This window comes from Bos javanicus, chromosome 25 (assembly GCF_032452875.1).
Source record: "Bos javanicus breed banteng chromosome 25, ARS-OSU_banteng_1.0, whole genome shotgun sequence".
Taxonomy (NCBI): Eukaryota; Metazoa; Chordata; class Mammalia; order Artiodactyla; family Bovidae; genus Bos; species Bos javanicus.
This window is the reverse complement of record NC_083892.1, coordinates 35,120,368-35,141,594: the sequence shown is the minus strand read 5'-3', so window position 1 is coordinate 35,141,594 and position 21,227 is coordinate 35,120,368. Positions and strand designations below refer to the sequence as shown.

Here is a 21,227-nt window from a genome sequence, read left to right as displayed (position 1 = left end):
CAGCCTGGGCCTCGCCTTTACAGGCTGTCCACGGCGTCCTTTGCTGAACGGAAGTTTTCAGTTGGAGGTCCAAATTCTGCCGTTTTATTATACGGTGGGTGCTATGTGTTCCATGTTTAAAAAATCTTTACCCCGCCCTAAGCATCCCTGCAGTCCACCTCCTCCTCTCCGCCTTCTCTGCCTCTGTCTGGCTCCTAGCTGCCAGGTCTCTCTGCTGGCCCAGTCCCACCTCCTCCCCACTGTGTCCCCACCCCAATTCTTGTTCTCCTCACTGCACGATCTTCCCGCCCCGGGACAGGGCTGGCTCCTCTCCTTGTCCCCAGGACTGGTACCAGGGCTGGCACACACTAGGTGCTCAATAAAAGCTTCATAAATGAAGGCAGTGTCCCGTGCCCCAGCTGGGGATCATTAAAACTGTCAATTAGTTCTAAACATCAGCTCATCAGGAACATTTGAGCAAAGCCAGGAAGTAAAAAGTTTTGGAAAAACCAACAGCATAGGAATGTTTCGCTTTCTCCCCAACTGGAGCATTAATCACGAGAACTCAGACCTTGTTAGCATTATTTATTCTTGCTTTTGCCCCTGACCCACAAGCCAGGGAGTCTTCTCTTCGCACATGTTGGCCACAGGGGCTCCTCAAAGGCCACCCCTCCCGTCTCCCAGGATTTGCTGCCTCTGAATGTGGGGGGCTTTGCGGGGGGAGAGTCCGTGGTCTCCATCTAGTCCTTCTCTTCACCATGCGTGATGACGTAACACAGGTTCCTGTAGTCCAGATTGCCACACACATCTGGCGGGAAAGCGGCAAACATCTGCTTGACCTGGGGAAGGGGCTGGGAGTCAGCCCGGACCAGGGCCGAGTAGGGGACAGAGCCAGGGGTCACCCAAGGGCACCAGGCAGAGTGTCGCTCCCCTATTAGCAGATGTGGGGGGGTGGGCACCAAGGCCAGGCCGGCAGCCTCCCCCACCCATCCTTGTTCCCTTCCAAGGAGTCGGGGGAAACCCTGTCAGCAGACCCCTGCAGACAGACCACTTCCCAGGAATGCTCGGTCGGCAGGGGCGGGCGGTGCCCTGAGAAGCTGGCGCTTACCTCCTCCTCACTGAACCGGTCTGCCTGCGTCATGAGCTTCTCTTTGATGCTGCTCAAGGGAGAGAAAAGGTCACCTTCAGGGGAAGGAGGGAAAGGGCTGCTCTGTGTGTGGACACACAGACCCTGAGGGGCAGCCCAGGAGGACACCAGCTGGGCGGTCCTGCAGCCCCCAGCTGGCCGTGTGGCCTCAGGCGACCACTTCAGCACTCAGCTTCCCCTGTAACCTGGGCTCTCCTCTTTGCATCAGGGGAGGGCCCAGTGGAATACCCTGGGGGCCCCAGCATGGCTGTGGTGGCCACTCCGATGTTGCACTGTCCACTCTGCCGGTACAGACTGTGTGTGCGGTTGCTGCATCGTGTCTGACTCTTTGCGGCCCTATGGACCGCATAACCCACCAGTCTCCTGTCCATGGGATTCTCCAGGCAAGAATACTGGAGCGGGTTGGTTGCCATTTTCTCCCCAGGGGATCTTCCCAGGTTACAGAGGACAGCCTCTTTGCCCTGGTTCTAGACACGCTGCTTCTTCAGCTTGTGTTTTTTTTTGACATCTCTAAGGTGCTTTGGAGGGTGATGGTGCTTGCACTCAGCCAAGGGGCGGGAAGGTTACCCAGTTCGGTGTCTTCCTGGGCCTGCTCAAGTCTCCTTTGCTCCTCCCAGCCCTAGGAAGTGAGCACTTTTATGCCCCTTTTGCAGAAAGGTCAGCTGAGGTTCAGGAGGGGTACTGATTTGTAGTGGTGGGGCCCTGTCCTCTTGAGTGGTCAGGGAGAGCAGCTACCCACGGTAGGTCAGGCCTGCCCCGGGGGGCGGGGGAACTGCAGAAGTGGCCCGAGGTGGGATGTTTGAAGCTGCCGGGGAGGGTCTGGTGCCCCCAGGAGCTGTGCGTTGGGGGGCGTGGTGGGCGGGGCCGCAGTGCGCAGGGGCGGGGCCAGAGGGCTGACCTGGGCCGTGAGGATCCGCGTGCCCCGCGATGCCACAGCCTTGGCCCCGCTGAGGACCGACGCACATTTTCCATTATTTATGTTACTACAGGACAGTCACAGTTTCCAGCTCTGCACGCCGGGGATTTTTCACAGACTCTGTCTCAACCAGAGCCTTCTCTGTGGCCCGCCTGGCGGGCAGCCATGTCTTTCAGGACCCATAGCCTGGGGATGGCGGCTTCGGGTCCAAAAACGGGGTCCCCCAAGGGTTCCTCCCAGCCCTGACTTTGCTCTGGTGGGAGTGAAGGTGGGTGACAGGAGAGGGGTGGGTGGAGGGCACTCCAGGGGGTACCCCCAGTGCCTCCCGAGGTCTTCAAGATGGGGGTGGGAACCTGGACTCAGGGCTGGGTAAACGGGAGGGCTGCAGCCTGGAGAAGCCCTCAGGAATATCTCCCCCACCCCTGAGGAGAGTGTGACTCAAAACTTAGGGGGGCGGGGGGACTGTAAGAATGTCTGGGGGACAAGGCATTGTCCCCCGCTTCCTCCCTGCCCCCCTGCCCTCTCCCGCCCCACCTCCATCACGTGCTGAGGCTAATAGAAAGCAAAATTAGCCACTAGCCGTCGCCTGAAGCAATCTGGTAATTGGTCAGGAAGCCTGTGACTGAGGAAGAAATCTTGCCTGCCCAGGGCCACCCACAGGCCCACGGAGGCTGTGGAGGCCTGAAGGGACGGCTGAGCGGTCGGCTCAGTGTGTCAGCCCCGGGCAGGCTGCCTCTACCCGGCCTGCCTTGCCCCCAAGTCTTGGCTGTCTGCCCCATGCTCCCCCCTGGCTGAGGCTCCCGGGCATAGCAAGCATCAGTGCTCCCACATTCAATGATGCCAGCCCAGGTATGGCCGGCATGATGGCCTCCTCACTCTCTCTGCAGCCCCAGAGGAGCTGGGTCCTTCCTGTGGCTCTACCTCCATCCCCGCCCCGACTCGAGCCAACATCTGGCCCATTCCTCTCCCAACACCCCGGATCCCATCGATGCTGGCCTCTTGTATTTCATTCACCCAGCTGCTCTCCTCCCTCCATCCCTGTCAATCAAGACCTTTGCGGCAGCTGCAGACCTCTTTTCTCCTCCTCCAGGCTGGCCTCTATGTTGCTCCTGCCTGACTCCTTCTTAGGCTCTCCCATGCCCCCCAGGCCCCTGCCGCCCAGGGTCCAGGGCTGCCCTACATGGGCCCTGCCTACCTCTCTGTGCTCAGTCTCCCCTACCACCCACCCAGCCCCCACCACACGCAGCCCTCTCCTCCCAAACAGGCCGAGGACTGGCTCTTCTCTCGCTGCATTCCTGCATCTAGAATGTTCTCTGCTCCAGCCATGGCGATCCTCAGTCATCCTTCAGGGACCGCCCACCTCTGCCCCCACCACTTCCTCCTTCACCACTGGGAAGCCCTCCCCTGGGGACCCCACATTCCTGGCACACTTCCCCACAAACGGAGACCCCGAGGCCCAGGAAGTGGAAGGGAGATCGAAGGATGGCTGAACTGGGCATGAACTAGGTCCTGGCTCAGGAAGTGGAAGGGAGATGGAGGGATGGCTGAACTGGGCATGAACTAGGTCCTGGCTCCTGGCCAGAACCTACCTGAGTTCTGGGCAGGAGAGGAGACTGGGCCACCACCCCCATGTCCCTACCCCAGTCCATCTGTCCCCTGAGCCTCCGTGAAGAGAACAACGAAAGCAGAAGGTGGAGGGACTTACAAATCAGCCTTGATGAAACCTTTCCCTTCAGTGTCGAACACCTTGAAGGCGTGGAGGATGGTCTCCTCGGGGTCTGTACCTAGAAGCAGCAACACAGGATAAAGGGGACAGACAGCTGTTGGCACTGGGTCCCAGGGCCCCTGTAGAGGCCACGGGTTCAGGGAGCCTCTTCCCCAGCTTCTGGTCCACGGTGAGGCCAGAGAGAAGGGAGTTTTCTGAGAATCAAGGAATAGGAACAGTAGCCAAGGACACTGCATTGAGACCCAATCAGCCTGCACTGTATCTGGAGTCCCCAGCTAGGCGTTGGTTGTCGTGTTCGGTCGCTCAGTCATGTCTGACTCTTTACAACCCCATGGACTGCAGCACGCCTCCCTGTCCTTCACTATCTCCCGGAGTTTGCCCAAGTTCACTTCTAGGCATTTACTACCTGCTTAACCCTCCTGACCACTGGCCCCATTTTACAGATGAAGAAACTGAGGCTCAGGGAGGTTAAGTGACTTGTCCAAGTTCTCATAACTGATGCCCTGTGATTAGACTGTGGGTAAAGGAGAAAGAGCTCTTACTTGGGGGCTGTAGGCTCTGGCAGCGACATTGGAGGAGTCTGCGAAGTTGTTTAGGCCAGAGGAGGGGCAGGTGGGCCAACAGAGTGGGTGGGGTGGAGGTGGGGGGCTGGAAGAGGCATAGCACAACCAGAGCAGTTCTGGTTTTCTCACGTTTATAGCGTGGGCTTTGGGGAAAGATGTCATTAGAAGACCTGGTTCTGCTAACAATGGGATTGAATACCCAGCCCTGCTGGTGGTACAGATGGGAAAACTGAGGCCCAGAGGGAGGAAGTGTCTCACCCAAGGTCTCGGGGACTGTGTGAATGGCAGCGGGTGGCCTGGTAACCCTTACCTGGTGCTCTTTCCCCTCCGTCACACTGCCCTCCCCGCTCACTGTGGACCAAGGGCGTCCCCTTCCTTCTTAAGGCTCAGCTGTGTCAACGCTGAAATGGAGACCGAGGTGGGGTTTGCTGCCCGTCTCCCAGGACTGGTTAAGATAACGTGTCCTTAATGGTAAAGTGAAGTCTCTCAGTCATGTCTGACTCTTTGCGACCCCATGGACTATAGCCTACCAGGCTTCTCCATCCATAGGATTTTCCAGGCAAGAGTACCGGAGTGGGTTGCCATTTGATGGTAAAGGGCTTGCCAAACATTACTCTGTCGTGGCCGCAAACGTATCCGAGTACTCTGTGCCAAGTCCATCCTGCAGCTCCCCCATGCAACCCTGTGGAACCCCGGCACACCACATGTGGTAGATACTGATGTCTCCTGTTTGTCAAAGAGGACCCTGAGGCTCAGAGAGGTTCTGTTGCTGGCCTGCGGTCTCCAGCTGTAAGGGGAGGAAGGTTTGAAGACAACTATTTGAACCTCCAAAGTCCCCCTGTTTGTTCTGCCCCTTTGTGTTCCTGATTCTCAGACTGGGTCAGGTCATCCGTGTCTTCCCCCATCAGATTGGGTCAGGTCATCTGTGTCTCCCCCATCAGACTGGGTCAGGTCATCTGTGTCTCCCCCATCAGACTGGGTCAGGTCATCTGTGTCTCCCCCATCAGACTGGGTCAGGTCATCTGTGTCTCCTCTTTAGGATCGTCCAGGACAGGACAATGTCTGAGTCTCTCAACATTTCTGAGACTGGCCCTGAGTGACTGGGCTGGGCTTAGTGCTGCCCTGGTGGCCTGGGAGCTCCTGGTGGCAGAGGTGTGGGCCTCTCCTAGGCAGGGTGACAGAAAGCCAGTGTGCCCAGGCCAGAAGCTCAGCCTAGGGTCCGTCAGAGCCTGGCCTTGCAGGAGGAGGGGCTGGCCAAGGGACTGTGGTGAGGGGCCTGCTGTGTGGTCTCGGTCTCCCTGGGTCTCTGGAGGGGCCTCTCTGCTGGGGCAGGCTGGCTCTAGCCCACCTTCCTGAGGGCCAGCTGACTGAACTCATTGCCCTGGGCTCAGGCCCCATGGCTGGATGTTTACCACCTGCCAGTCCTCCCCTCCCTCCTCTCAGAGAGGGCCTCCCCTCTGCTGACTGCAGACCTCATCCAGTGGGTGGCAGAGAGGCCGCCTCCCCTGGTCACTTCATGGCAAAGTGTCCTCATCCCGATTAGAGGGACGAGGCGGTGCCTGCCCAGCCCCCCAGCCCCTGTCCCTACAGCAGGCTCGGCCAAGCTTGCATGACAGGCTCAGCTGGAGCCCCAGCCGCGGCGCCCCTGTGAAAATGAGAAAAAGGTGCAGTCTGGGGTCAGAGCTCTTAGCTCAGTCACAGACCAACATGCGTTCCGGGACTCACTTTGAAGTCACTGGCTGGAGTCACGCACGTCTTTCCCTGGGACTGAGCCCCCAGCCCTGCCCCCTGGACTTCTGCACCCCTGGAGGAGGCGGCTGTGGTCCCAGGAATAACCCCTCACAGCTGGCCAGAGCGGGGCCCGGTGGCACTTCTCTGCTGACTGGACAGCACCTGGTGGCCGTGGGTTCAGCGGTGGCCCCCAGGTCCTCATGCGAAGAACCTGGAAATGTCACTTGGTAAAAGGGCCTTTGCAGATGTAAAGAAAGGGTCTCGAGATGGAGTGACCATCCTGGTTCATCTAGATGGTCTGTAAAACCAGTGACAAGTGTCCTTACGAGAGTGAGACAGACAGAAACAGACAGAAGAGGAGGGGCGGTGTGACCCCCTGAGGCAGAGATGAGAGCAAAGTGGCCACCGGAAGCCAGAAAAGAACAGGAAGGTGTTCTCTCCTGGAGCTGCTCAATGGAGCCCGACCTGTCAGATTTCAGACTTCCAGATTCCAGAACTGAGGGAACACGTGGCTGGTTTTTTGAGCCGCCAAGTTTGTGGTCATTTGTTTCAGCGGCCTCGGGAAACTAACACAAACCCCGTCTTACAGACAGGGAACCACGGTGCAAAGCAGAGTTAAACCTTGCCTAAGGCCACCCTCAGGGCCAGTGGGGGGCCAGCTCTTCTTTTTTTCTATAATTAAAAAACATTTTTACAATTTTTTGGCCATGCCACAGAGTGTGTGGGATCCTAGCGCCCCAACCAAGGATCAAACCTGCGCCCCTTGGAAGGGCAGAGTCCTAACCACTGGACCACCGGGGAAGTCCGAGGAAGCCAGGGCTTAAGCCCAGATGGAGCTGAGGCCCAGGAAGGATGTCAGGCACAGACAGCCTGAGCGTGGGATGATGATAAGACCCACCCCTCAGGGCAGCCCCAGCCCCGGCTGGCCCTTCCTTCTCACCACAGAATCCCAGCCCAGGCCTGATGCCACATCTCAGGGGAGCACAGTGGTTAGAGCTGGAGATGGGTCAGGGCTCCATTCCTGCCACTTCGATGCTGGGACACCTGGGCAGGTGTGTGGCCCATCTGAGCCTCGGCCTCCTCCCCTATGAATGAATCCTTCCTCAGAGGAGAAGCACAGCCTGCTCTGGGGTGGGCCACGGCAGCTTCCGGGACCCCCAGCCCACTTGCCCTCAGTACCACCGCCTCCTGTCGGCCGCAGGTGGTAAGACAGAAGACGCAAGATGAACCCAGGGCCAGGAAGTTGAGACCAGGGCGGGAGCACTGTCCTGCAAAGGGCTTTCTTGCAAACTGTCCCCCTGGGCCCCTCACAGCCCCACAAATCGAATCATGACAATTACCCCGCTCTATGCTGTAGAGGTGGAAACTGAGGCAGGATCTGGTGTGTGCCCCCGGGGGTTGGTGTCCGGGGCTATACCATGTCCCCAGCTGGGGTGTGCGTCGGTGCAGGGCACGTGGGCACACGGGACCCCACCTACCCATGCCCACTCGCCCATCCCCTCCTCAGCACCCCCTCTCCAGGGCCTCACTCACCCTTCAGCTTCTCCCCAAACATGGTCAGGAAGACGGTGAAGTTGATGGGCCCAGGGGCCTCCTTCACCATGGCCTCCAGCTCCTCATTCTTTACATTGATGCGGCCTGGGGGAGGGTAGGGGTGGAGACACCCACACAAACAGTGAGGGTCAGAGGGGACCCTGCCTGCAGGCAGCCCAGAAGCCCAGAGCTCAGGATCCCAGCATCTTGCAGAATCTCCCAGCCCTACTGTCTCTCCCATCCCTCCACTCAGCCCTAAGGCCCTGCCCACCTTTTGGTAGGGGGAGGGTCTCAGGATGGGGGCACATTTAGCTATGGGCTGCCTCCAGCCTCACCATCCCCCTGCTACCACCTCAGTCTCCCTAGAAATGAGAGCAAGTTGGTGGTTATCCCCATTTTACAGATGAGGCAACTGAGGCCCAAAGAAGCTGCGGCACATTGGAGTGGAAGACCTGGGTCCCAGGGGCTCACGTGCTGCAGGAGGGAATCCACTGGCTGCCTAGAGGCGAAGACTCTGGGATTCCCTGAGTCCCAGCTCTGAAGGTCTCCAGCCTCTTCCTCATCCCCAATGCTCCCCCAACCCCACTGCCCTGATGACTCCTCCCCCAGCCTCCCACTCCAGGCCTCTGCAAGGGCCACTCCTGTCCCTGAAATACTCACCTCCGTCCCCTGACCAGTCCTCTTCTAACACTGGGGAGTCCTCCCTTGACCTTCCAGGCAGAGCCCACACCTCCTGGGAGCCCCCAGAGTACACCAGCCCCTCGCACCCCCTGCGCCAACCACCCTGACCTGCCCTCAGCTGCCCATTGTTTCTGAAAGGCCTGGACTCAGCTCCACCCCAAGCCCCAGGTCTCTGGCTGCCGGTCACCCACCCAGGGCAGCAAAGGTGTCCCTCAGGTCCTCCTTGTCGATGAAGCCGTCCCGGTTCTGGTCCATGATGGTGAAGGCCTGGCAGAGACACGGGCACTGAGCAGCCACCCACCCTCCCACCCCAACCCCTCCCCAGAGGTCCCTGCTCCCTGCGAGGGGCGGTCCTCCCGCCCCTTGTTATCTCAGCAACCTCAGTACAGGCCCTGGCCATCCCGTCATGAGAGCGATGGCTAACAGGAGCTGGGCTCCTACTGTGCACCAGCACCCCCTGGGGCTTCATGCCCATCCCTCATTTCATGCTCCCCACAACCCCACTTTACAGAGAGTGAAACTGAGGCGCAGAGAGAGGAAAGGCTTGCTGGAGGTCACACAGCAAAGACTCAGGAATAGAGGGGGTGGGGCTGCCTGAGGGCAGCTCATCACATCTGGAGGGGCTAAGCTGCAGCCTGGCCGCCTCTAAGAATGACGTCACCACCCCCCAGGGACTGAGGGCTGACCCCACATCTAAAGGCTTTCCGTGCATCCCAGTAACCTCCCAAAGCCCCAGGGGCAGCTGACCGACCTCTTTAAACTCCTGGATCTGGGACTGATCAAACATGGAGAAGACGTTGGAGCTGGCTCCTCCTTCTGCTTTTTTCCGGGCTCTTCTGGGTGCCTGTGAGGTTCCAGGCGAAGCTTTGCAGAAACCCCTTTGTTGGGAGGTACCCCGTTTGTGGCACCCAACCCTCAGGCCTCATCTCCTGAAAACAATGCCTCCTGCCTCTGCCAGGACCCTGGCAGAGACACCAGGCTCCTGAAGTCTTACAGGGAAGCAGGGTGTTTCCCAGCCCCCAGCAAGAAGCCTGCAGAGCGCCCACCCTGCAAGGTCATCCTGCCGATTCTCACCCTGCCCCCCGCCCCCGACTCCAGCAGGCAAGTGGTCAGCGTCCAGCATGTAGAGCAGAGAGGGGTGTCCTTTCTAGCACCAGCCCCCACGTGGGGGGCCCTCCTTTCCTGCCACCCTCCCCAGTGTTCAGGGTAACACCCAGGTCCCTCGGTCCCGCGAGGTCTGTCCCTTGCCCCTCTACCAGAACATCCCCCCCAACCTGGGTCCCCCACACTTGCTCTGCGTGCCCCGCTCTCTTCATTTGCTCCTGCCCTTCCCACTACCTGGGGCACCTTCCCTGGCTTCCATCAGCAAGTAGCTTCATCCTTCAGGCCCAACTCCTCCACCACTGCCTCCAAGAAGCCTTCCCTGATCAACCTTGACCCAAGACCGACTAAGAGTTCCTGCCGCCCCCACCACCCCTCCCCACCAATCTTGGGCTTCCACGCCCCGTAGCCCAGAGCACGCCGTCCTGCCACACCTCCCTGGGTCTGTCCCATCGAAAGTGGTGGGCTGCCTTCCCTCACCCAGGGTCTGGCTCCGATTGGGGGCCAGTTTGGAAACTACAGCCCCAGAGCTCAGGGCCTATCTTAGGGCAGCGGGTAGAGCAGGTGACCATCCTTGTGGAGGGTCTCTGGCCAGACTTCCTGTCTCCACAACTTTCTCTCCGATGTCATGGTGCCAGAGAGTCCACTCTTGGGCCTTTGCTCTCGGTCCCTGAAGCCCTCCGTGGCACCTTTCCTTCAGCAGCCATCACTAGGGCCCCCGTGTGCAAAGGAGCCCCAGACTCGGCTCATGATGTGGGAAAGGACAGCCGGGACTTCACAGAAAAGGGGGAGGCGGAATGGGAGCCCTCACAGAACCCCCACGCCCACTCCCTCCCGGCCTGTACCACCCTCTGTGCCCAGCCCTGCTACCCCACCCCAGAGTGCGGGCTGCGCTGGTACTCCCCTCAGGGCCTGTGTGGTCCCCCCTCCCTCCCCTAGCTCATTCCTGTCCCCCCACCCTACGTCCCCACCCCCACACTCACCCCCATCTCCCTGGGTCCCTGGGCTCACTTGAGGAGCCGCAGCGCCTGGCTGACTTATAATTAGCTTTTACTCAGTCCTTTGTCTCCACTAATCCTTTGAAAGGGGGCTGTCAGGGGCAGCCAGGACGTTCTGATGCCGTAAAACCCCTGTAATATTTATAAATCCCTTCAGACATCATAAAGAAAAGAACCTCCCTGCAGAATTCATCTCACATAATTACAGATACATTTCCTTCTGATTAATAAAAGCGATCACTTCCGTCTGGGGGGCATATTCTGCCCTCACTCTCCTCAGACCTCCCCCATCGGCCAGGGCGTGCCCTGCCCCTGTCTATCCCCAGCCTTTCGTGTCATCTGGAGAAACATCACCCTATTGTGTGCCAGACCCTGTTCTAGAACCGCTGAAGGAAGGAAGAGGTTGTTTTTCTGCTACTGCACAGGCAAAACTGAGACCCAGGGCCCTGACCGGCTTTCTGATCTCCTAGCTGGGACCCCCCTTCCAGCCCAGCTGTCTTAGAAATTCCCTTTTATAATGTGTTTCCGAAGGAAATATCTCAGAGCAGAAGGTGGGTCACCCAGACCTGAGTTCTAATCCCTGCTTTGCTATTCACAGCCTCTGTGATGTTAAGAAAATCAGTTTTCTGCCCCGAGTCTCCTTTATAAAATGGATATCACGCCTCCCTCAGAGCATCTGGGCAGTTTCCCTGGTAGCTCAGCCGGTAAAGAATCAGCCTGCCATGCAGGAGACCCTCGTTTGATTCCTGAGCTGGGAAATTCCCTTGGAAAAGGGATTGGCTACCCACACCAGTATTCTTGGGCTTCCCTGGTGGCTCAGATGCTGAAGAATCCACTGGCAATGCAGGAGATCTGGGTTCGACCCCTGGGTTGGGAAGATCCCCTGGAGAAGGGAACAGCTACCCACTGCATTATTATGGCCTGGAGAATTCCATGGACAGAGGAGTCTGGCAGGCTACAGTCCATGGGGTCACAAAGAGTCAGACATGACTGAAAGACTTTCACTTTCAGAACATCTGGACATTAATCAGGTACCCGCTGACCCAGGTGCCCAGTCCCACGACCCGGAGCTGAATCAGACCTGGTTCTTGTGCCCAAGGGGCTCACAGTCCAGCTAGGAGACGGACAATTGGTAGAGGGTGATGGAGGGAGGGGAGATGCTGAGATTTCAGAGAAGCCGCTGTACCGCTGCGTGGTACCTCCCAGAGGGGGTGACTTTCAGACTGAGGCTTGGCCGAGTTAGCGTTTTCAGGTCAAGAAGGACTGATGAGAGCGTGTGAAATGGAGGCATGAAAGGACAGCCCCAGTGAAGGCCCACAGGGAGCCCCAAGGGACTGGAGCCCAGGGACAAGGGGAGGGCGGCAGGGCAGGCCCCACATGGCCTGAAGGACCCCGCAGCAAGGCCAGCAGCCCCCACGCCAGGCTCCATAGGACCCCGGCTGTCCTAGAATAGCGACCCCAACCCCCACGAAGAAGCATGTTCTCTCGGGTGGGATCAGAGCCCCTCTTCTGTCCTGAAACCTCCGAACCTGGCCCACCCTGGCCCCCTCCATCCTCCTCTTCCTTGCCTCCCCACCTTTCACCTTGGCAGCAGGCCCCACCGAGTCCAGGAAAGCAGAGACCCAAGTCAGGACCCCCATGGGTGGACTGGCTGGGAGCAAGGATCACATCAAGGGAGAAGAAAAGGTCAGGACCGGACACAACATCAAGGTCAAGGATGTCAGTGAGAGGGACAAGGTCAAGGTCAGGGTGAGTTCAGGCAATGAGGTGAAGGTCAGAATCAAAAATGAAGTCAAGGTCACAGGATGAGGTCAGGGTCAGCAGGCAGGGCAGCGCCAGCCTACCATGGTCTGGAGGGCTCCCTCGAGCGCCGGCAGGGCTGGGGGAGCTCGGCGACGACTCTTTAAATAGTGTTCCAGGGCCGGACAACAGTTTGGAAGATGACAAAGGACACAGTGGGGGCAGCCCTGCCAGGCACCTGTCTGGGGCCATTCCGAGTGGGTGGGGTTGTGAGTTCCGGAGACCGATCAAGCCACAAGGATCTCTGCCAGTGGGGGGCCAACCGGATCTCTGCAGCCAAGGGCCCAAGGCCCAGGAAGGGACTCCTGGCCGTGGACACACAGTAAGTTGAGGCCTGGAACCAGCTGGAAAGACTTGGCCCTGGACCACACAAGTTCGGGAGAGCTCCCAAGGCAGGGCCACCCACACCAACTGGGGAAACCCCGGGCCGGGCCACAGCCCGACCCCTCGAGCCGTGTGACCCTGGGTGGGACACCACCCTCCCGAAGGCTCGGTCCTCTCATATGAGAAGTGGGGAGAACGTGACGCCCCACCCCGGTCAGCCCACGGAGGGGGTTTCTGCATCAGCGTGGCCCCCAAGGGCCCCTCAACCGATAGGACCACGGCCACCATTACCAGGGAGCTGAGAAAGGAAAGAGACAAACGAGAAGAATGGAGGTGACTCTGGAGAGGGACAACGGAGAAATCACGCCCCATCCATCCGGCCACACGCACACACTGGGATGGGGCCCGTCCCCACCAAGCCTGGTCCAGCCCAAGAATTCTCCAGTTTGTGTGCCAAGCCGAGCCTGCACCTGCCCCTGGCAGGCCCCCCATGTGTCCAGTGCTGCCCCGGCTGCCCGGTCCGTCCTGCCAAGTCGGCCCCCGCCCAGGACCGCCACGTCTGATGGGCTGCCAGGCCCGGCAGTGCTGGGCTCAGGCCGTGAGCCCACCCACCCTCAGGCACAGGACAGCTTAAGTGTCCCCGGAGCTGGCCGTAGGCCGCCAGGCCCCGGTACGGCTGATCCCCCATCCTGGGGGAGGGACTGTGATGACAGTGAAAACAAATAGCTAACACTTGTAAAACACCGACAATCAAGCTGTGTTCAAAAGCCTGTATCTTCACCCTGCCTCCTTTACCCCACTTTACAGGTGAGGAAACTGGGGCACACAGGGGTTAAATCACTCATCCCAGGCTGATCTCAGTGCTCCCCTCCCTGAGCCACCTGGACTGGCTGACTCTGACCAGACCCCTGACCTCTCCATCACCTCTGATGGAATTTTCTGCTCTGAGCTGAGGCCAGACCCTGCCATACTGCCATACTGGTCCCCTGGTTGGACAGGGGCCAACCACACGGGCCACAGGTGTTCAGCAGGTCAGGGTGAAAGGAAACCGGCTCTGGACGCCGAAGGTGGGATTCCAGTCCCTGCCCTACCTCGACCCACTGAGAGATGAGCGGTGTGAGCATGGCAGGTGCCCATCCCTCTCTGGGCCTGAGCAGAGGGGCAGGTGACCACTGTCTGTGCCAGCCCCAGGGGAGCAGCCCTTCCTGACCCATCCCTGAGCCTTGCCCTGGAGCCTCCTGGCTCGGGACTTGCTGAGTGCGGAGAGATGATGCCATCCAGGGCTACCACCCCTGCTTCCTGCTGGCTGGAGGTGTCTTTATGGATGTCCTTGGGCTCCTGCCTCTGGGGGTCACTGCCCAGGACCATGCAGGGGCTCCTGAGGGCGCAGGACAGCTCCTGAGCACACGGAGAGCTGCCCAGCCTGCCGGGAGTGGGGACATGCAAGAGGGGATCATGATGAAACCCGGAGTGAGTGACGGCAGAGCTTACAAGTGCTTAGCAAACGAGTCCCCACGGTTTCCCCCACTGGGCTCCTTCTCCTTCATATTAAGAAAGCAGGAAGAGCTGATCAGAAATCTGGTGGAGACCATGGAAACCCTCGGGACAGATGGTCAGGAAACACTAGTCCCCGGGGTAGGGGAGTAGCGGGAGAAGTGGGGAGCATGCAGCGGTCCTGAGTAAGAGGAGCTCTGAGTTCTGCCCGAGCTGTGGACCCTCATCAGCAAAACACAGACCCTCAGTTTTTCCCATCTGAGAAATGGTGCCAGCAACCTGGCCGCCTGGAAGCAGCCATCAGGCAATCCAGTGTTATGGGAAGGAGGTGGGCTCTGGAGTCACTGGCAGAGTGCTCGCCGCCCCCCTCCCCCCACCCCCCCCCCGCCCCCGCCATGGATGGAATTGTTGATGAAACTCACCATCTCAGTCCCCCTTCAGTCTGATGGGGCCATGGGCAGTCTGTGGCCACTGCTGGGTCACATTGTTCAGCTCAGCTGACCACAAGGAGATGGCCAGTTGCTGGGGTCAGAGAGACCCTTGAGGGGCTTGTGCTCCTAGCCTGGCACCTTCCGGGGTCAATGAACCTTGGAACTGGAATTCCAGCTTGGCCCTGGGGAGTCAGAGGACTTAGCTGCTTGTGAAGAGCAACCCACTTTCCAGAGATCAACCGTGAGGTCTCCAGGGTGACCCAGCCAGGAGGGGAAATTGAAAGAGACCAATTGCCTTAAAACACAGCCACCCCCCTGCAGGGTGACAGCTGTCACCAAGACTACATGAGAGCAAGCTGGAGCAGGTAACTTTACCAGTCACCCTCACCCCTAACTTCTCGCCACCAACTCCCCATGATCAACAGGCTGTCCCCTGCCCTCCCAGGCCCACAGCCCTGGGACACCACCCCCCTCTCCAACTGCTCCAGGCCACCGCCTTGACTTCCGATGTTTTCCAAATGCTTCCTTCATTCTCCTTCCTCTAAGCCTTTGCCCAAGTCACACCTCCCCTCCCCCACTGGAATCACTGTCTCCAACCTCCACTCTGCAGAGCAAGGACCACCTGCCTTTCCCTCACCACGACTGCCCACCTGGCCTATCAGAGCATGAGGGGGATCCATCAGCCCTCTGAGTCCAGCCCTGCTAGATGCTGAACATCTTTTAAAACTTTCCCATCAAGTGGCTGTTCCTTGCATACCACCTGTGATGGGGAACTCATCTTCCGCCCCCAGGCAAAGGCAACTCAAATTGACACTCGTTGACTGTCTACCGTAGCCCTCCACTGCATGTTCTGGAGGAGTAAGAACTTGTCCTTGACAATCCCCGCACTTGTAGTAACCCAATCAGACAGTGTATGCTTGAGTTTGTTCATTCACGCATCAATTATTTAGTGGCTGCTGGGCACAGCGCTGAACAAAACAGGCGTGGCTCCTAGAGTGGGGACGCAGACAAAAAGTGCACCACTGGGACTTCCCAGGGGGGCCAGTATGTGGGGATTCTGCGCTTCCACTTCAAGGAGCACCGGTTTGATCCCTGGTCTGTAGCCCACCAGGCTCCTCTGTCCACAGAATTCTCCAGGCAAGAATACTGGAGCCCTTCTCCAGGGGATCTTCCCCACCCAGGGACTGAATCCAGGTCTCCTGCCCTGCAGGCAGATTCTTTACCATCTGAGCCACCAGGGAAGCTCTAAGATCCAGCATACGGGATTTTAGTTGTCAGTTTGAGTTTGTCAATTTGAGTTGCCCTTGCTTGGTGGGGGGATGAGTTCCCTATCACAGGTGGTATGCAAGTAACAGCCACTTGATGGGGAAGTTACAAAAGACGCTCAGCATCTAGTAGGGCTGGACTCAGGGGGCTGATGGATCCCCTTGTGCTATGATAGGCTAGGTGGGTAGAAGCCTCTTGGTGGGGCAGTCATGGTGAGGGAGAGGCAGGTGGTTCTCACTCTGCAGAGTGGAGGCTGGAGACAAGGCACCACCCATGCATTCAGAGGGGACATTTTGGGCTGGAACCCAATGAATTGGGCCATGAAGGATGAGGAGGGCACAGTGGCAGAGGGCATTGCTCTGGGAGGAGGGCAGATAAAGGTGTGGATGTCTCAGGGCACCCACAGAGCAGCTCAGATATGAAGGTGCTGAGTAGGAGGGGCCAGAGTCCGGTGGGAGAGGGGAGGAGAAGGGGCAGGGCTGCTCAGTGGTGACATCCCAGCCATTAAGAGGTGACCTCGAGGGCCCAAGCAGGACTCGGCAGAGTCCCCAGACCTGGCTTGGGGCTCCCTCTTCTCTTGGTTTAGGGAGACTCTTGGCTGACTTAGCAGAGGAGTCCTGCCCCTTCTCCTCCAACAGCCTTCAAACCCTCGGTATTTTTATAGCAGGATGCTGTGGTCACAGGCCCCTTGAATGGGGTGCCTCTCCCATGCTTCTGCAGACCGAGCACGCTCTCCTGCCTTCTCTGCCGCAGCTATAAAACAGGCAGGAGGCATCCCGGGAGACATTCTTCTTTTCCTTTGAAGCCTTCCTAGTCTTTTCTAAGTAGCTCCAAATGAGAGGAAGGCTCCAGACAGGGGCGGGTCTGGGGAGGAGGGGATAGCAGGGAGTTTGGGAAAAGTCAGGCCTCCCCTAATTGTCCTCAAGATCTTAAGTCTCCAGTCTGGTAATTAGAGAACTGATGGAGGCGCAAGGCAATTTCCTTTGGGGTAAGAAGGGGCAAGGGGGCTTCCATGGTGGCTCAGTGGTCAAGAATCCACCTGCCAATGCAGGAGACAGGGGTTTGATCCCTGGGTTGGGAAGATCCTCTGGAGAAAGAAATGGCAACCCACTTCAGTATTCTTACCTGGGAAGTCCCATGGACAGAGGAGCCTGGCAGGCTATGGTCTATGGGGTCGCAAAGAATTGGACACAACTTAGCGACTAAATAAAAAGCGGCAAAGGGTAAATTGGCTGTAAGTCTGGGTTCTGCTTGAAATATGAACTGCAGGTCGGTGGCCTGAGTCTGGCCCCTGGTCACTTGGTGGGGGCGTTGGGATGCCTCAAGCATTTGCACGGGGACTACTGTCCCTGCAGCAGGGGTTGGCTGTCCCTCCGCCAAGGCCGGATTTGCTGGTCTGGATCCTAAGTGGGGAGTGTAGTCCTCAGGAAGCATGCACCTCCCTGGTGTTAGGGCCCCGCCTCCCAGAGATAATTAGGGGAGCCTCCTGGGAGTAGAGGACTGCCCCCTTTGCCCAATCTCTGATCTCACGACTGGGAATGGGATGGAGAGGTGCGGGATTGTGAAGAGCAGGTATAGGAACCCAGACATCCTGACTCTCGGCTTGATCACCCCACCTCTGGGGCTCCCAAGGAAGATCCTTCTCACACGCTCACATCGCTGAGTGGCAACAGAGGCGGACGTGGCAGTTTAGTGACCAGGTCACAGCCAGGAGGCTCCAGGCACCTGGGGGTGGAAGGGAGAGCCTCTCGCCACAGTACCACCGTTGAGAGTGAGGGTGACTGACCTTCCCAGCTGCAGCAGCAACAAAGCAGGTCAAACCTAGCTCTGACTTGTACTGCGGAGTCGCAGGGACGCATAAGACCGCAGGAGCAACCCAGGGATTGTAGCTCAGTCAGTTCAATTCAGACACGTGGGTGTACAAGTGCAACTATTCTTTGTTGCTGGCATTCAGTTGCTAAGTTGTGTCTGACTCTGCAACCCCATGAGCACGCCAGGCTTCCTTGTCCTCCACCACCACGTGGAGTTTGCTCAAACTCATGTCCCTTGAGTCAGTGATGCCATCCAACCATCTCATCCTCTGTCATCCCCTTTTCCTCTTGCCCTCAGTCTTTTCCAGTGTCCAGTTGTTTTTTTTTTTTTTTCCCCAGTGAGTCAGCTCTTCACATCAGGTGGCCAAAGTAATTGGAGCTTCAGCTTCAGCATCAGTCCTTCCAATGAATATTCAGAACAGATTTCCTTTAGATTGACTGACTGGATCTCCTTGCAGTCCAAGGGACTCTCAAGAGTCTTCTCCACAGTTCAAAAGCATCCATTCTTCTGTGCTCAGCCTTCTTTATGGTCCAACTCTCACATCTGTACATGACTACTGGAAAAACCATCGCTTTGACTATACAGAACTTTGTCCTCTTGAGCGCATTAACAGAGGTCTAGGTCCTCAAGCCAGGGAGATGACAGTGCTACCTTCTGCTGATCTACACAAACAATAGTTGACTTAGGTTTGGTCCTAGTACTGCACTTTGTGGGAAGGGATTTTTGGAGAAGAGCCACCTGAATTGTAGCTGAGGGGCTGGAAACTCTTAGCTGGAAAGGAACAGTGTTAGCTGGTGGGTTGCATGATTGTGGCAATTTATCAGCTTGGCCAGACATGGCCTGTACCCTCTCAACGGGGATCATGCCTCAGTTCTCTGGCCTCTATCTTTCTTCCCCCTGGTATTTGCAGTCAGTCTCATAGGCCTTCTCCAGGTTCAGTGCCTTGGAAAGAACTTTCCATTATCCCATTTTAATTCCACCGTTTGAATTATTAGCTAGTGCTATGTAAAGAATCACTCCGATCACAGTGGTGTGTTCACAGTTCTATGGGTCAGACATTCAGAAAAGGCATAGTAACAAGGAAGGCTTGTCTCTGTAATGTCTAGGAATAAGTTTGGGGGTGGCTGGATGGCTAGCACTGGAAACATCTGAAGGTTTAACCACACATGGGTTTGGAGTCTGGGCAGGGAAAGGGTGAGGGGGACGAGTGGTGAATGGTGGGGATCAGCCCCTGGTTCACAAACCACAGGCTTCATCCCATCAGACAGCTGAGAAAACTGAGGCCTGGGGCAGAGAAGGGCTGGCTCGAGTGCTGCTGGAAGACTTTTTCCCCACCCCGGAAGGGATACTTTGGAGCCGAGCTGGGGAGGTCCAGATGGGTGTTCCCCTCTTCAAGATGTAGGCTTCTGTGGTGGCTCAGATGCTACAGAATCTGCCTGCAGTGCAGGAGACTCGTATTTGATCCCTGGGTGGGGAAGATCCCCTGGAGAAAGGAATGGCAACCCACTCCAGTATTCTTGCCTGGAGGATCCCATGGACAGTGAAGCCTGGCAGACTATAGTCCAAGGGGTCGCAAAGAGTCAGACACGACTGAGTGACTACCACACTTTAACACTCTTCAAGATGCAGGGCATCCTGGCAGCAGCTGGTGGCATAGGGGATGCTTGGACTTGGGGCCCTCCCAGGGGCCTGGAGGCTGCCAAACAGGCCAATTTGCTGTACTAATGTGTGCTTTCTGCTGCTTGGGGGCCTCCTCACACCCTCTCCTGTGAGCGGGCCAGAGGCAACAGAATGAGCTATAATTATGTCAGGCCACGCCCTGCTGCCCTGGCTCAGCAATTAGCCAAGTGGCCCCGCACCCAGTGGAGCTCCCAGCAGCTTCCACCCCCGCCTGGCTCCGGATGGGGTGAATCAGAAGCTGGGACAGGGAGGGTGGGGTGGGCCACCCTCCTTTTTCGTGCTTCCTCCTGCTCCCTCCCCTGCCCCAGAAAAAGAGCCTGAAAATGGGCCTTCCTTCTCCTGTGAAAGAGATCTCAGACAGGGCACCTCCCAACCCCACTGGTTGGAGCACCCCCAGTGGAGGAGACAGTGAAGAGCAAAGCCCTCCTTGAAAGGTGTCCCCTCCCCTCCCCGGCGCCCCGGCTTGTATCTCCTCAGGGTCTTGGGGCTGTGGACAGACTAGAGCTTGAATTTGGGTTCGGGTCCTGCTGGACCTGACATCTCTGTAAACTCTGGCACATCACTTACCAGCAGGGTTTCCCTGGTGGCTCAGACGGTAAAGAATCTGCCTGCGATTCAGTTTGATCCCTGGGTTGGGAAGATCCCCTGGGGAAGGAAATTAGCTACCCACTCCAGTATTCTTGCCTGGAAAATCCCATGGACAGAGGAGCCTGGTGGGCTATAATCCTTGGGGTCACAAAGAGTCGGACCTGACTCAGCGACTAACGCTGACTTCTATGTTTCTTTGCCTGTAACCTGAAATTGTTTGTACTTTTAAAAGTTTACTGAAGTATAGTTGATTTACAATGTTGTGTTAATTTCTGCTGTACAACAAAGTGACTCAGTTTTACCTATACATATTCTTTATCATATTCTTTTCCATTATGGTTTATCACGGGATGTCGAATAGAGTTCCCTGTGCTATACAGGAGGACCTTGCTGCTTATCCATCCTATACATGAGAATTTGCATCTGCTAACGAAATTAGTTATGTTTGTGTTCAGTCGCTTCAGTCGTGTCTAAGTCTTTGCAATCCTATGGACCATAGCCTGGATTCTCCAGGCAAGAATACTGGAGTGGGTTGCTATGCCCGCATCCAGAGGGGATCTTCCTGACCCAGGAATCAAACTTGCGTCTCTTATGTCTCCTCCCTCGGCAGGTGGGTTCTTTACCACTAGCGCCACCTGGAAGGTTGTTATGAGGAGTAAAGTACTGCAGCTGGAACATTATCGGCACTTATCAATGGGGGCTCTCTGGTCAACAGCAGAAGACAGGGCTCTTGGTGATAAGATCCCCCAGTTTCAAGGCTGCGTGGTCTAATCGTCCTCCGGCTCAGCATACATACCAGCTGTTGTGTCACCGTACCTGCAGATGGTGACTTGCAGGGGAACGTTGGCTGTGTCTGCATCACCCCAACACTAGCTTGTACTCCAGCCCGAAGCAGGGGACCCAGACGTCACTGGGCATTTTATTCTTGACAGCTGTGGACTGGGCTTTGCGTTGATTCCTTCTTCAGATGCTGGCTTGACCACAGGCCAGGCTTGCATCCTCCACTCTTCTGGACTCAGAATAGCTTTGAACTCACACCAGTTGCATGGTAGCTGTTCTTAGAGACGGTCTGGAAAGATCAAGGAAGCATCAGCATCTTAGATGAAATGGAGCGCAGAGATACTGGAAGGATGGTGGGTGGGAAATGGTGGGGGTATGTGTGTGTGTAGAGATGAAAGCTCACCTCCTTTAGTAGGAAGTCCTTAGATAATCTTGACCCTGACAGGCCAACTGGTAGCGACTCAAGCTTGTTCTTTAGTGCCACGGAGGGAACTCCGAAAGAATCATCCAGAATTGAGAGCTGTGGCCTCTGAGGCGGGGGAGCAAAGGGGCAGGACGAGGGGTAGGTCTGGGCAACGAGTAACTACACGGCTCTCACCACAGCTTCTAACTCAGGGGCCTACCTCCATTTGACAAATTAAAATTGAAAGGAAGAAATATGTACTGTTGAGTTGGCC

The 21,227-nt window shown here is 57.2% G+C and overlaps 1 protein-coding gene across 1 annotated transcript; it reads right to left on the bottom strand.

The window, feature by feature from the left end:
• Positions 1–414: 414 nt before the first annotated feature.
• On the bottom strand, positions 415–9,185 carry MYL10 (myosin light chain 10). The gene is made up of 6 exons (XM_061400518.1): positions 9,028–9,185; positions 8,468–8,543; positions 7,596–7,700; positions 3,748–3,826; positions 1,088–1,136; positions 415–818 (listed from the first exon to the last, which is right to left on the bottom strand). Exons 1-6 carry the CDS (start codon positions 9,061–9,063, stop codon positions 720–722), a joined length of 444 nt encoding a protein of 147 aa, XP_061256502.1. The 5' UTR covers positions 9,064–9,185; the 3' UTR covers positions 415–719.
• Between the last annotated feature and the right edge of the window lie 12,042 nt (positions 9,186–21,227).

Excerpts from the sequence above, each read along its gene's own strand:
- MYL10 (XM_061400518.1), bottom strand. The coding sequence starts at position 9,063 with ATGTTTGATCAGTCCCAGATCCAGGAGTTTAAAGAG. Across the intron at positions 7,701-8,467 it reads GGACACCTTTGCTGCCCTGG|GCCGCATCAATGTAAAGAAT; the intron begins GTGGGTGACCGG and ends ACCCTCCCCCAG. Across the intron at positions 3,827-7,595 it reads GTTTGGGGAGAAGCTGAAGG|GTACAGACCCCGAGGAGACC; the intron begins GTGAGTGAGGCC and ends TGCTGCTTCTAG.